This window comes from Natator depressus, chromosome 7 (genome assembly GCF_965152275.1).
Source record: "Natator depressus isolate rNatDep1 chromosome 7, rNatDep2.hap1, whole genome shotgun sequence".
Lineage (NCBI taxonomy): Eukaryota > Metazoa > Chordata > Testudines > Cheloniidae > Natator > Natator depressus.
Window position 1 is genome coordinate 39834170 of NC_134240.1, and position 16396 is coordinate 39850565.

The 16396-nt window shown below is 40.1% G+C and overlaps 1 protein-coding gene across 20 annotated transcripts in view; it reads right to left on the bottom strand.

Moving 5' to 3' along the window:
• Nucleotides 1-16396, bottom strand: part of ATP2B2 (ATPase plasma membrane Ca2+ transporting 2) — a 714211-nt gene that overhangs the window by 169829 nt on the left and 527986 nt on the right. For all 20 annotated transcript variants that reach the window (XM_074958190.1, XM_074958179.1, XM_074958178.1 and 17 more), the window contains one exon: nt 56-313. In XM_074958190.1, coding sequence (XP_074814291.1) covers nt 56-313 — 258 coding nt within the window. The remainder of the gene's footprint in view (nt 1-55; nt 314-16396) is intronic.

The window sequence follows — 16396 nt, forward strand, 5'->3', positions numbered from 1 at the left end:
CAAAGTTACTAAAGACCAGATAAGTCGTTGTGAAAATATATCTGTGGAAACTTACCATATTTAACCTGTGCAATGTCACCAACTACTATCTCTGCCACTGGGATTTGAATAACTTGTGCACCTCGGACCACAGTAAATTTCTGTTCCTGCTCAATACGACTTTGAAGCCCACGAAATTGCTTCTCCTTGCTCCAGTCATTAAAGGCAGTGACGAGTACAACACAAATAACAGAGAGTAGAATAGCGGCACCTTCAATCCAGCCAGCTTCTGCCTCACCTTCATCTTCAGCTCCTCCTGATACAGTAGCACAACCTGGAAAAACAAAGGCAGAAATAGCCATAAAAGAGAGCTGTTTAGTCAAAGCAAAGTTTAGACATCAGATTACAAAACAAAGAATTAAAACACAGCCAAAGAATTGATGGAAATATACTAAGTATCTGAAGTATTGAAAGTAGATGTGTTAGAACAGCCAAGCTTTGAGAATACAGAGGCAGAAATTCAGGGGGAAACAATGAGTGAGAATAGGAGGAATGTTGATCAGAATCTTCAGCTGTTTTAATGTTTCTTCATGAACGTGTACATCTTGGGTAAACAAGAATTAAATAGATGGGAGAAAAGTAGCTTCAAAACCAAAACCAATATGTGAATCAAATATTCCCAAGGAAGGAGAGGATTTATTCAGAGTGTTAACAAGGAATACAATTGTGAGTAATAAGATGAACTGGGAGCAATGAAATGAAATTAAGAAAAATTTAAGGTAAATATCAGAAAAACAGTGAAATCCATATATAATTCGACATGCTGCACTTAGTTACTTAGTTTCACAAGGATAGTTACTTAGGATAGTTACTTAGTTTCACAAGGATTTCAGATTACTTGATTTCACAAGGATTTCACCAGGATCACGAGTTACTTAGGATAGTTACTTAGTTTCACAAGGATTTCACAAGGATAGTTACTTAGTTTCACAAGAATTTGTTACAAATTAACTAATGGTAATTTGCTTAAAACATTAAAAGTGTGGACATTACTGCATCAAATTTACATTTTAAACACATTTACATCCCTGCCACAAGCACTGAAATGTTAAAATAGTTACAAAAGACAAGTTTAGAAACAATATGTAGTCTGATTGAAAAATTAAAGAACTGAATATGTAACTTGTGTGACGGGGCAAGGCCAGATGTCTATAGAAAAGTAGTGGGAGATAGATATATTAGCTCCAGGCTAAACAAATCCCTGGTACCAGGATAAGTGAAATGGAAGCTGCTCCAGGTCAATTAAGACACCTGGGGCCAATTAAGAACTTTCCAGAAGGCAGGGAGAAGGCTAGGTTGATTGGAACACCTGAAGCCAATCAGGGGCTGGCTGAAACTAGTTAAAAGCCTCCCAGTTAGTCAGGTGGGTGTGCATGTCAGGAACTGTGTGAGGAAGTTGTGCTGTTGGAGAGGCTGAGTAGTACACACCATATCAGGCACAAGGAAGGAGGCCCTGAGGTAAGGGTGAAGTGGAGCTTGAGGAAGTGAGGGCTGCTGTGGGGGAAGTAGCCCAGGGAATTGTACATGTCGTGTTTCTAAAAGGTCAGCTACCATAGCTGATACTATTAGGGTCCCTGGGCTGGAGCCCGGAGTAGAGGGTGGGCCTGGGCTCCCCGCCACCTTTGCCCCCTGATTAATCGCTGAGACTGGGAGACAACAGAGTTTGTGCAAGGAAGGATAACTTCTCCTCACCTCCCTCGCTGGCTTATGATGAAAATGGCTCAGAGAGAGAAGGTTTACGTGGAGGGTCACAGTGAGCCTCTGAGACTAGCGAAATCCGCCAGGAAATGCGGGACCCATGGAGGCAAGGACAGAGCTTTGTCACAACTGGTTTCAAAAGTGGGATTTCGTTCACAGCATGGCGGAAGAAAGAGGATTTTTTTTAAAAGTGCACTGGGGTTTTGGATTTTTTTTTTTTTGGTTTGTTTGTTTGCTTTGTACCACAATGGAGCAGGTGGTAAGAGCTCTGGTACAAGCAACGGCAGCCCAGCAGGAGGCCACCCGGGTTCAGGCAATGGCACAACAGGAGTCTATGTGGCTACAGCAGGAAACCAATCAATTATTGATGAGCCAGGCGACCCAAGATCGTGCCCTCTTGAGAGAGGTGGTGGACCAGCTGAAGATCCTCACCACCCAGGCCCGGGGGTCCGACGGGACGCGAACCCTGAGGACCACTGGTTGTCTGCCAAAGATGACATCAGGAGATGACATAGAGGCATATCTCCTCTCATTTGAAAGGACTGCTCAGCGTGAGGCATGGCCCCAAGAGCAATGGGCCAGCATTCTTGCCCCTTTTTTGTGTGGAGAGGCCCAGAAGGCCTACTTTGACTTGCGTGCCATGGATGACACTGACTATACCCGTCTGAAGGCAGAGATCCTAGCACGATCAGGGGTAACAGCAGCGGTAAGGGCCCAGAGGTTCCATGAACGGAAATACCAGGAGAAAAAACCCCCGAGGTCCCAGCTATTCGACCTCATACACTTCACGCAGAAGTGGTTACAGCCCGAGGTGTGCAGGTTGGAGGAGATTTTGGAGACCCTGGTCATAGACCATTACATGTGGGGACTGCCACCAGATCTCCGCAAATGGGTAGGCCAGAATGATCCGTCCACATATGACAAGATGATCACACTGGTAGAAAAACGGATGACAGCCAGGGAACTGACCCGACTACCCAAGGAAGGCCCCTTTCGAAGCAAGCACCCGACCCCAACCCTGGAAGATTGGGCAGCCAAACCCCTGGGGAGTCCTAGGTGGAAGAAGGGGGGGGGGGTGAAAACCAGCAGGGACCCCAGAAGGAAGGGATTGGCCTGAGTGGGGGGAAACCCGGGACTAAACCCCCTAATCCCTGGGATAGGGGAGTGATTAAAAGCAGTTATAGATGTTATGCATGTGGGGAGTGGGGACACATAGCAGCACAGTGTCCCAGCACCGAGGAGCCTATGCAATGTAACTTAGGGGATTGAGAGGTCCCATACTCCCTTATCCACCTCGCGGGGGTCGCATTAGCCCTGCATAATTACACCAGGCCAGTGAGGATAAATGGAGCAGAGACTACAGTGCTTGTGGACTCTGGGAGTGCTATCACCCTCATATCGGGTAAGCTGGTAAAAAGTAGTCAGCTGCTACAAGCCAAACACATAGCAGTGACGTGCGTACATGGGGCTGTGAGCCATTACCCCACCATCTCAGTGGAGATCGAGGTTCAGGGAAGCCCCATTGAGGTGACCGTGGGCGTAGTTCCTAAACTCCCATATCCTGTAGTCATTGGGAGGGGCTATCCAGGGTTTGATAATTTACTCCCCGCGGAGAGGCTGGAGGGAGGTGGGGACTCTGAGGACAGCGACTCGTCACCGGGGGAATGTCAACCCCCGATGTTCGCTGAGATTTCTCAGGATCTGTTCTCAGCCCCCCGAAAGACCCGGAAGACAAAAAAAGAGAGGAAGGCCGCAAAGGCCTTGGGAACCCGGATCCTGACCCAGGGCCAGAAGACCTCCCCCTGCTTAATCACTGAGACTGGGAGACAACAGAGACTATGCAAGGAAGGATAACTTCTCCTCACCTCCCTCGCTGGCTTATGATGAAAATGGCTCAGTAGACTGTGACCCTTGTCTGTAGAGAGAGAAGGGTTACGTGGAGGGTCACAGTGAGCCTCTGAGGCTAGCGAAATCCGCCAGGAAACGTGGGACCCACGGAGGCAAGGACAGAGCTTTGTCACACTTGATAGCTTTTTGTTTATTCAGTGTTAGCAACTAGATGACTTAGATTGTATGTCCTCCAAGATAACTGTATGAAACAATATTTAATATATCTTTGCACTCTTATGTGAGGTAATTCACCTGAAAGGCATACATTCAAAGTCTGTTTACCCCAACTGGTCTTTTTATGAGACAAATTTGTTCTGACTATGAATATTTTAATATAGTAATCAAAGATAGATAGATAGATAGATAAAATTAGGCTCCTTGAAAAAAATTAGATACAAGAAAACTAAATCAAAACACTAAAACAATCTCTCCAGATTAACAGATATTGTAATCAGTAACTTCCTTACAAAGAAATAATATTAACACTAGGCACTCCTCTTTGCACATCTTTCTTCTAAGGAAATCCCAAAGTACTTTATAATTTTTTGCTAATTAATCCTCCCAAAGTAATATGCAACTGATTTGAATAATTTTCCCAGACTGTATTCAGAAAAGGGGGCTAATTTCTCTCACATATAATTCTGCTTCATAAGGGGCCAAGTCAAATAGGAGGTGGCTTCCAAAATCAGGCAGCCACATGGCTTGCAGATTATTCTGACATCTAATAAAATTGGAGGTCAAGGAGAAGGAGCCTTTTTTCATCTTCAGGAGTCTGACCTTGGCAAAGAAGCCTCCTCAAACCAATGATAGAGGAGGGGGCAGAAAGTCCTAGCTCCCCTCATCCAAACAATTAATTATACTGGCTGCCTTAAAATGAAGTAGGCCTGGAACCAGTTTGTCCCTACTCTGGTGGTCATGCATTGGAATAACCAGGGGCTGTACTACTCCCAACAGGGAGAAATGGCCAGCGTTTTAATTTGATGGATTTATAAAATGTGCACCTATCACAATTCTCTGAGTGACTTTACAATTTTAGTCATTTAAATTTAAAAATTAAATGGTGGATCAACAGCTGGCATCAGTTGCCATAGTACCATTGACTTTTTGTCCAACTAAGGAACTGTGCCTACATATAAATGGTAACATTTGACAAAAGTTAATGCAGGGGAGGGGAAGACCCACCGTGGACCACCAAAAGATTCAACCTTATACCAGCTGAATACAGAAGAAGTCTGAATAAACAGACGCCTTACCAATATGCCCTGAAGGTCAAATTCTAACCCTGTCTGACCAACCAGTAAAGCAAATCCCAAAACAGAGAGCCTTCCTGTGAGAATGCCCAGAATTCAAATTAACAGACTGCATTAGGTTCCCATTCTGAATGTTGAGCTATTACTTGAGAGGTCATTTTTGAAACAGCCAAGAAAACAACCAAGTATGGCTTTACAGATCAAAATTAATCCCTTGAATTACATACAGAAACATTTTGGTAGCTAATGTAGTCAAAAGAACACAGGTGAAATTTGCTCCACATGCAAATTACTACTACATAAACGGACTACTGGACTCTGCTTTAGAAGATGTTTGAGTGGTTTTAGATGATTTATAGTGCGACGTTGTTTTAGTTGGCTCTTCCAAACTACCAGCCTCACCTCCACCTTGCAAGGACTGAGTTTTCCCCCAACTCAATGTCATCTCATCTTGCCCAAGCACAAGACAAGAATCACCCACCAACTAGATTTGATGAGGACATGCTGCACAGTTAAGTGTCATGACTATACTGTTCATATTACACTACCTCACTATCTCCCACACTGGTCTCACATACAGATTGAAAAAGAGGGGTGTCAGAATAAACCACCAAAGAAACAGAACAAAGGAGACCTTGTGAGGTCACCTAACCTCCTGGGATCTATCCGATAGGGCTGAATGAAGACATTCAAGTATGATAGATCTATTCCTAATCTTTTTTAAGTCAACAGTCTCATGGTCAATAGGATCAAACACTGTGGAAAGAGATAAAAATGATCAGAATCAACAAATGACCTATGCCCATCATTAAGAGAAGAACACTGATCAATGAGATTAGAGCAGTGTTTCTGCACCAGGCCCCAGCAAAAAAATGAAGGAACAGGGTGGGAGAATGAGTTGACTGCAAGATGACAACAGAGCTTTTACCTGATTTTAGTCTGAATCAGGTCATGATCTAAGAGAATTGCCTTATTTAACACCCTCCAAATCATCAAAACCAACTCAAATTAGAATCCAAAGTATGCCAACGAATCTGTGCTGCATCAGAAACTACAGAGAATCAAATGGTTGTGAAAGTGGCCAAAGGATCCCAAGTTAATGTACAAGAATCACACACAGAGATGATGTGTAGTGTGAAGGGGACAGCTCAGCTCTCAGGCAGTTCCACATACCTCCTTTGGAATTTTATTAATTATTATTACTGCCTCTGTGGCAGGCCACCTTTTCCTGTTCTGAGCAACAAGCACTGATAATTTGCCTCCAAGTATTTCCTGCTAATAGACTAACATTGCATAATACCAACAATAAAGAGCCAAGTCATCAGCTTTCGACCTGAACATTTACATGAACATAGCCAGGAAAGGAAAGGGCTTGAAGGTTACAATTATGCTACATCCTTCATCATTTGTAGCACCTCTGGATTCTTCTCTTCCAAGAGCATAATACAATAAATGATTGTTAGATGAATAAAATAGCCTCTCACTACAACAGAGGGTTTTGTTGCTACTATTATTCCAAATGACTAATGGATTTAATCATTGTTTCTGATACAAGTTGGTGAAGCAGAGTAACAGTTACTTGGTGTATTGTACCCTGCTATTAACTTACTATGCATTGACCGGCTTAAAGAACAAAATCATTGCAATTACTTCAGCGAAACATTTTAACTGTGAAAGTAGTTAAGAAAAACTTCAACTTCCTGGAAAACACACAAAGATCCAAACATTCAGTTATTTAAGCACTGGAGTTTCTTTTTGTAGGTTAACATAGAAATCAGTCAATTCTCAAAATGTGAACAATACCATACCTACTATTAGATCATATTACAACAAAAAAGAAGGCTAGTTAAATGGAAATTAAAAGAAATGGTCATAAGAGTGAAATGCCTCCAAACTGCATTAATTTTTTTAAAAAAACACCACACTAGAGATTCAAACTAAAAGTATATCCCAAATAAAAAAGAAAGAGTAAGAGTACCAGAAAACACCCCCATGGCTAAAACAATAAAGTAAAAGAGGTGGTTAGAGACAAAAATGCATCCTTTATAAATTAGAAGTAAAATCCTGTTCAGAAAAATAGAAAGGAACATAAACTCTAGCAAGTCAAGTGTAAAAGTGCAGGCTGAAAAAAAAATTTGGAGAGAACTAGCAATAGACACAAAAATAAACAGCAAAAATATTTTAACTATTCAGAAGCAGGATGCCTGCCAAACAACCAGTGGGGCCCCTGGATGATCAAGGTTCTAAAGAAGCACCAAAGGAAGACAAGGCCATTGTGGATAATCTAAATGAATCCTTTGCATCCATCTTCACTGCAGAGACTGTGAAGGAGATTCCCACACCTGAGCCATTCTTTTTAGGTGACATGTCTGAGTAACTGTCCCAACCTGAGGCAACGACAGGGGAGCTTTTGGGGAAAAAAAGATAAATTAAACCGTAATAAGTCACCAGGATCAGATGGTATTCACCCAAGAGTTCTGAAGGAACTCAAATATGAAATTGCAGAACTAATAACTGTGGTATGTAACCTATCATTTAAATCAGTTTCTGTACCAGATGACTGAAAAGTAGTTAATGTGATGCTGATATTTTTAAAAGTCTCCAGAGGCGATCCTGGAAATTACAGGCCAGTAAACCTAACTTCAGTACCAAGCAAACTGGTTGAAACTACATTAAAGAACAGAATTATCAGACACATAGATGAACACGATATTTGGGTAAGAGTCAACATGGCTTTTGTAAAGGAAAATCACCGATCTATTGGAATTCTTTCAGGGGGTCAACAAACATGTGGACAAGGGTGATTCAGTGGTTATGGTACTTGGATTTTCAGAGAGACTCTGATGAGGTCCTTCACCAAGGCTGGTAAGCAAACTAAGCAATCATGGGATAAAAGGGAAGGTCCTCTCATGGATCAATAACTGGTAAAAATATAGGAAACAAAAAGTAGGAGTAAACAGAGAAGTAAATAGCAAGGTCCCCCAAGGATCTGTACTAGTACCAGTACTATTCAACATATTCATACGTGATCTGGGAAAAGGAGTAAACAGTGAGGTAGCAAAACTTGCAGATGATACAAAATTACTCAAGATCGTTAAATCCAAAGCTGACTGCAAAGAGTTACAAAGGGATCTCAAAAAACTGGGTAATTGGACAACAAAAATGGTAGATGAAATTGAATGTTGATAAATGCAAAGTAGTGCACATTGGAAAACATAATTCCAACTATATATACAAAATGATGGAATCTAAATTAGCTGATACCACTCAAGAAAGATCTCTGAAAACATCCGCTCAATGTTCAGCAGAGATAAAAAAACTAACAATGTTATGAACCATTAGGAAAGGGATCGATAATAAGATAGAGAATATCATAAGGCCACTATATGAAGCCAAGGTACACCCACACTTTGACTACTGTGTGCAGTTCTGGTCGCCCCATCTCAATAAGATATATTAGAATCAGAAAAAGGACAGAGAAGGGCAAGAAAAATATTAGGGGCATGGTACAGCTTCCATATGAGGAGAGATTTAAAAGGCTGGGACTATTCAGTTTAGAAAAGAGATAACTAAGGCGGGATATGATAGAAGTCTATAAAATCATGAATGGTGTGGAGAAATTGAATAAGGAAGTGTTATCTGAAGGAGTAAAACCCAAGAACCAGGGGTCACCTAATGAAATTAAAAGGCAGCAGGTTTCAAACCAACAAAAGGTAGTGCTTCACACAATCCACAATCAACCTGTGGAAATCATTGCCAGGGGCTGAATGTGAAGGGCAAAACTATAACCGGGTTAAAAAAAAATTAGATATATTCATGGAGGATAGGTCCATCAATGGCTATTAGACAAGATGGCCAGGGATGCAACTAGGGAGTCCCTAAACCTCTGACTACCAGAAGCTGGGACTGGACAACCGGGGATGTTCAATAAATTGCCCTGTTTTGTTCACTCCCTCTGAAGCATCTGGCATTGGCCACTGTGAGAAGACAGGATACTGGGATAGATGGTCCGTTGGTCTGACTCAGTATATCCATACTGATGTTCTAACAGTCAACTTTCACGTCGATGAAATACACGTACAATGTTATCATTAAGACACAGAAGAGTTGAGGATTGGGTTCAGATACCTCAGACTATGCACAAATAAAGAATGCTATTCATCCTAATACTGCATATGAGAACTGTGCAAATGTTTGGAACAAAAATAGTGAAACCAGCCTGATTTTGTTGGAAGCTCAGAACTCAGAGCAGGTTCATGGAAAGCTCTCTCAATATCACAAGTTTTCTGAGTGAACCTGGGATGATTCATGGTTTAGTTCCAAACCAGATGGAAATATGGACATTTCAACAGACCTTCACTTTTATTTTTAGTTTACTGAAATCAAACTAAGCAAAAACTCAACAGGTGGCAAGCTACATGGACCAAAGCTGAAGAAAAACATGTTCATACAAACCTCAAAGTCAAAGTGCTGAGCTCTGCACAGCTTTAACTGTTACACTGTAAACTTGTGAATAGTGTAATTAATTTCAACTTTGCAGATAAGCAACTTAGGAAAAAGCATTCTACTAGGTTATAATTGGATGTTTCTAAGTGAAATCAATGGAAAGCAAAGATAAACTTGCATTCTGATGAACGCTTTAAGGGTGAAAAGAAAAGGAGTACTTGTGACACCATAGAGACTAACAAATTTATTTGAGTCTTTAAGATGCCACAAGTACTCCTTTTCTTTTTGCAGATACAGACTAACACGGCTGCTACTCTGAAACCTGACTTTAAGGGTGGTGTTTCATTTAGGAAATCAGAGTTTAGGAACGTTTGACTATAACACACTTTTCCTGCAAAAATTGCATGCCTTCATTCAAAAAACATGGCTGTAGTTGACAGTATAGAAGAATTCTGTCAAGCCCTTCAAACCTCACAATTTTACTCTGCTAAATCCTTCAACACTATCATTGAAATCATGGAAGCAATATCCCAGTGAGCAATGAGCTTAACATGCAAAGTTGTTCCATTGAGCTGATGGCAATAAAAAGCACAGAGCTGCTGAAGCATACAGTAAAGCTTAAAATAAGATAAATGCATCTTGATCTGAGGGGAGTGTTTTGCTTTTGTTTCTTTGTTTTAAATACAGTAGTGTGTAAAGTAAGCCCAGAGCTTTACTGTTGGCATCAGCAGAGATTAAGATACAGGCAAAAAGCATGGGACATGTCTTCAGCTTGAAAATTCTACTTTTAACTCCTGCACTGTTGCCAGAATGTGCATGTACCTTCAATAGGAAGTTTGCTCTTGAGGTTAAGGCATTTGACTGGAACTCGGGAGATACAGGCTCAGTTCTCAGCTCTATCACAGACCTTGGGCAAGTTCATTTCTCCCTCTATACCTTGGTTCCCCATCTGTAAAGTCTTCATCTTGTCTGTTTATATTGTAAACTCATTGGAGTGAGGTTATTACGGTTTGTACAGTGCCGATCACAATGTGGCCACAATCTCAATTGGGCATCAAGATGTTACTGTCGTATAAAAAAATAGAATAGTTGGCAGAAAACTCCTATGCTTTGATTACTGTAATGTTGTGGAAACATAGATCTTTTCTCCAATGATATTCAGGTAAAGCAGCCTTCAGTTGTATCTACTGTTCTTTTATAACACCCATAGGAATAGAATTTTGTTTTTTTCCTCTTTGTTAACTACCCATTATTTAAAATTCCTGCCTCAGCTCATCAAACATATGTATGTGCAAGCTAATAACATTAGGAAAAGAGTCCTGATCTCATCCAGGTCTGATAAAATGCCAGTGAATAATTGTGATTCTCTCTCTCTTATGATTAAAATAGATATCGTTATTTTGCTTTGGTTTTCCTTTATACTCCACAGAATTTATTCTGTTACAAGGCATAAATATTGTTATCTAAATGAAGATATTTTTAAATATAAAAATACTTGAAATCAAAATACTGTACTTGACCTACTGCATTTAAATCTATCCGCATATATTTGGTCTAGCTGATTGAACTTGCCTGAGTTTTGAGTTTGATGTTATTTTGTCAAAAATTACAAATAAGATGAACTTGCGGTTTTATGAAGCCCCTTAAAAAACACACTAACATATTTTCTTATTTTATTTATTTGTTTAAGAGATACATATGGAAGACATTTTAAAGTATTTTCTGGGACTTGGAGATCAAGGATACCTATTGTACTTGAACAAACTAAGGGCTTATGAATTCAGCAAAATTTGGATTCAGACTAGTGTTGGCTACAAAGACAAACTTCTATCCAACTTCTTCCCTCCTTTTCTATACTCCAGTGATGGGGTCTCAAGAGCAGAAGCCTGTGTCTAGTAGACTTATATCAGTCGGTCCAGATTGCCTCAGATTTCTGCCTGACCCATTTGCCCAATAGATGACAACAACATGAGCTGCTAGTAACAAACAGCATTGCTAGAGCTGTGAGAAATTTCTGTTTTGAAACCCAAAACCACAAGAAACTTTGATGGCTTGGTGTTTCACTATGTATCTAAAACCAGGTTAAATCTGAAATGCCTTATGATTTCACCTCAAATTAGCTGCTACTCAATGGACTTTCATTAGTTTTCATGATCTTTGTACAAACCAATTTGAAGTGAAATTGGATAAAGGGGTTGGATAAATTCCTGTGATATGAATTAACTCAATCTCACATTACTCTAATTATAGCAATAACTTACATTTTGGGCAACTTAAGTAGAATTATGAACAATAGGTCAGAGTAGGCATTTCACAGGGCACGTATAGATATTGGGATTTGCAGACAGGGTCATTGAAAATGTCACCTGCCCTGCAGGGGATTACCTATCCTGATGGGGGTATTAAGTGAAATTATACTGAGTTTCTGCTTTAAAAAAGGCACATTAGGGGAAGTGGATATTCAAGACTCCAAGCTTCTATGTTTGCAGAATTCTCATGTACATATCTGGGGAAGAAAAATCAAATCTTCCCTTTTGTTTTTCCCTTTGCCATTACACTAAACATTTTCAAGTTTTACAGTTCCTGATAGATAGATAGTTACCTGGGGATTGTAACCATCAGTGTAAGAGTTAATGAAAAATAGAACTTGGTTTCTCAGATTGTCATGGAGAAAGGTAGGAGAAAGTCAATTATTAGATGACCTAAGGTAGGTAGCATCTTATTCTAGGGAGAGTTGCAGCACAAGATGGCATATTAAAGTATTTAATGTCACAAATCTATCAGTCTAGCGGTTTCTTTTATCCTCCTCAAATAGCATTCTTTGAGATTACACTATGTCAGAATGAAGCAGATATTAACTTAAATTACACCAAATTGCATAATCAAAACAGAAAATTCTGCCAAAGATTATAGTGCCTCTTCTGCCAAGAGATGAAGGGATGACTGCATTTTAAGTGTGATGTGGTCAGAAAAGTAAGCAGAAATATGAACTAAATGGATTTGTAGTCCGTAAAAATGTCATTCACCTTTTATGTTTTTTTTCACCGCAGAGTTTATGTTGGGGAGAAATAAACAACTTTGAGATTAGAATTCACTAAGCCTTTTTTCCCTAGTACGCACAGTGACAATTTCTGCCAGCTACTCTCACAAGAGAACAGCAGGAGAAAAACAAGGCACGGAAAAGAGGAAATAATATATGAACGTAGAATGTGACCAATGACCATTTAGGACCAATGCTGTGCACTGTGAATATTTATATTTATTGTTACAACTGTTGTAAAGTATCATGAGATAGCTCTCAGGTTGTCACAGGGTAGCACCACTTCATGCTATTGCTACAGAATATATATTATAGCCTGGGATTTTATTATTACAAGGGTACAGATTGAAATGTATCACCACAATATTTATTTCTCACTGTAAATGTGGTCTATGTGATCTACAATAGTCTACACACTCAAGTACACAGATTATTATTATAATAAAGTGTAAACCATCAATTTAATTCACAATATTTAGCATATGTCCTATTCAATAGAAAAGTTAACTTCCAAAATTTAGTGTTTTTCTTTTGACGAGTTTTTTTAAAAAGAAAAATATTACACTTAAGATCTGTAAATATGAATACATGCTATAAAAAGAAAATACCGGTTATAAAAAGGAAACCATTCCAGTACCCACAATTCAAGAAGGACATTGATAAATTGGAGAAGGTTCATGAGTCTGAGAAAGATTACAGGATTAAAAACCACACTTTATAGTGATGGACTCAAAAAACTCAATCTATGTAGTTTAAGAAAAAGATTAAGGTGTGACTTGATCACACATGGGGCACAAATATTTAATAATTGGCTCTTCAGTCTAGCTGAGAAAGGTATTCCTCTATCCAATGGCTGGTAGTTGAAATTCAGATGGGAAATAAGGCATACATTTTTAACTCTGAGAGGAACTGATCATTGGAACAATTTAGTCAGGGTCGCAGTGGATTCACCATCACTGACAATTCTGAAATCAAGATCCAATGTGGGACCACTGTGACCACAATGGGACCATTGTGATCATCTAGTCTGATCTCCTGCACATTACAGGCCACAGACTCGCACCCACCCACTCCTGTAATAAACCCCTAACCTCTGACTGAGCTACTGACATCCTCAAATCATGATGTAATAACTTCCGGTTACAGAGAAGTCACCATTTATACTAGTTTAAACCTGCAAGTGACCCATGCTGCGGAGGGAGGCAAAACCCCCCAGAGTTTCTGCCATTCTGATCTGAGAGAAAATTTATTCCCAACCCCAAATATGGTGATCAGTTAGACCCTGAGCCTGTGGACAAGACCCACCAGCCAGACACCTGGGAAAGAATCTCTGTAGTAACTCAGAGCCCTCCCAACCTTGTGTCCCGTCTCCAGTCATTGGGGATTTTTCCTACTGGCAGACTAGATGATCACAATGGTCCCTTCTGGCCTTGGAATCTCTAAATGTTTAGACCACCCCAAAAAAGACTTGCGGTTAACAACTAGAAACTGTACACTCAGGCTGAGACATGAGATTGGATGGAGAAACACAAGTCAATCATTTAGATGTTCATCTCTCACTTTTCAGCACAGAGATGGTAGTTGAAGCCCCACAAATGGATGAAGTGACCCAGAAATAGGGAGGAGAAAGAAAAGGAGTGGGCCTACCAGAGAGATTGGGGGTGGGGGACATGAAAGGTTGGAGAGGGCCTGTCAAGAGACATAATAAAGGAGTGGTCAGGGATGCAAAAGAATCATAAGACTGTGTCCAAAAAAGCCAGGGGAGAACTAGATGTCAATCAGGATGGTATTTCTGAAAAATAGCAGGGGGTCAAAAATAACGAGGAGGGAGTAAATGCCTAAGTGTGTCCAAAACAATCATTAAAATGATGAGTGCAGTTTCAGTAGAGGGAAGAAAATACAACTGAAAGAGGAGAAGATTCATAAAGGAGGTGACAGAGAGGGACTCACAGCAATGACTGCAAACAGTACATTCTAAGACTTCGGGAGGTGAAGAGAAGAAAGGAGAATGGCGATAAGGGGCTAACCAAAAGGGTAAGTATAACTGAGCAATATAAAAGTCCAGAACATGCTTGTACTGTGGTGGGAAGGAGAAGAGGAGAGAGAGAGATGTAAACGAGGAAGGGGATCGGGTTACAGGAGGAGATGAAAGGGCTTGAGGAGGAAAGCAGACAAGAAACCTCAGTGTCACTAAGAGGAGAAAAAAACTTGGTGGCTCTTGTTGAGCCTCTCTTTGAACTTGGCAAGAACCTACAGGGAGAAATGGCAAAATTGTCACATAGCAGTATGTGAGTAGTTACAGCTTTTAATTCTAGGTATAACAGGAAATGATGTCAGAGTTGCAGATAGCAATGTAATTTAAGTTGTCATGGGATAAGAGGGAAGATCCTTTCATGGATTGAGAACTGGTTAAAAGACAGGAAACAAAGGGTAGGAATAAATGGTAAATTTTCAGAATGGAGAGGGGTAACTAGTGGTGTTCCCCAAGGGTCAGTCCTAGGAGCAATCCTATTCAACTTATTCATAAATGATCTGGAGAAAGGGGTCAACAGTGAGGTGGCAAAGTTTGCAGACGATATTGAACTGCTCAAGATAGTTAACAACAAAGCAGGCTGTGAAGAACTTCAAAAAGATCTCACAAAACTCAGTGATTGGGCAACAAAATGGCAAAATAAATTTAATGTGGATAAATGTAGAGTATTACACATTGGAAAAAATAACCCCAACTATACATACAATATGATGGGGGCTAATTTAGCTACAACTAATCAGGAAAGAAATCTTGGTGTCATCGTGGATAGTTCTCTGAAGACGTCCACGCAGTGTGCAGCGGCAGTCAAAAAAGCAAACAGGATATTAGGAATCATTTAAAAAGGGATAGAGAATAAGATGGAGAATAGCTTATTGCCCTTATATAAATTCATGGTACGCCCACATCTTGAATACTGCGTATAAATGTGGTCCCCTCATCTCAAAAAAGATATACTGGCATTGGAAAAGGTTCAAAAAAGGGCAACTAAAATGATTAGGGGTTTGGAATGGGTCCCATATGAGGATAGATTAAAGAGATTAGTACTTTTCAGCTTGGAAAAGAGGAGACAAAGGGGGGCTATGAAAGAGGTACATAAAATCATGAGTGGTGTGGAGAAAGTGAATAAGGAAAAGTTATTTACTAGTTCCCATAATATAAGAACTAGGGGCCACCAAATGAAATTAATGGGCAGCAGGTTTAAAACAAATAAAAGGAAGTTCTTCACAGAGAGCACAATCAACCTGTGGAACTCCTTGCCTGAGGAGGTTGTGAAGGCTAGAACTATGACAGGGTTTAAAAGAGAACTGGATAAATTCATGGAGGTTAAGTCCGTTGATGGCTATTAGCCAGGATGGGTAAGGAATGATGTCCCTAGCCTCTGTTTGTCAGAGGGTGGAGATGGATGGCAGGAGAGAGGTCACTTGATCATTAACTGTTAGGTTCACTCCCTCTGGGGCACCTGGCATTGGCCACTGTCGGCAGACAGGATACTGGGCTGACCCAGTATGGTCATTCTTATGTTCACATTAAATGCAGATATTTCTAGGGATATTAATTAAAGCATGAGAAATACAGAATATGACATATTAGCAGCATGCTGCCTAAACAAAATGTTTGAAAAGTTTTCCATGAGATATCAGAGGGTTTTTTAAAAGCCGTTTTGATTAGGATAACAATTATAATTAGGACTCCTCTAATTTCAAGCTGAGGCATCGTAATTTTCAAATCAGAGAAAGCTTTATATTAAGGAATTTGAGAACATCTGTATTCATAACTGAGCCCCCATCTATAGCATATACCTCTAAGCAACTGTGCCACCTACACATGTCTATTTTTACATTTCAGAACACCTTGTGGAGCTTAAGTTCCCCAGGAAAATCTCATAACACCCCCAGAAGTAATTTTTGAATCAATCAAAGAGTATGTGTCATCAGAGAGATAAGAGCTCCCATAGTTTAAAACATGTATTAAATCATTCTCTCTAAAAAGTCATATTTCCAA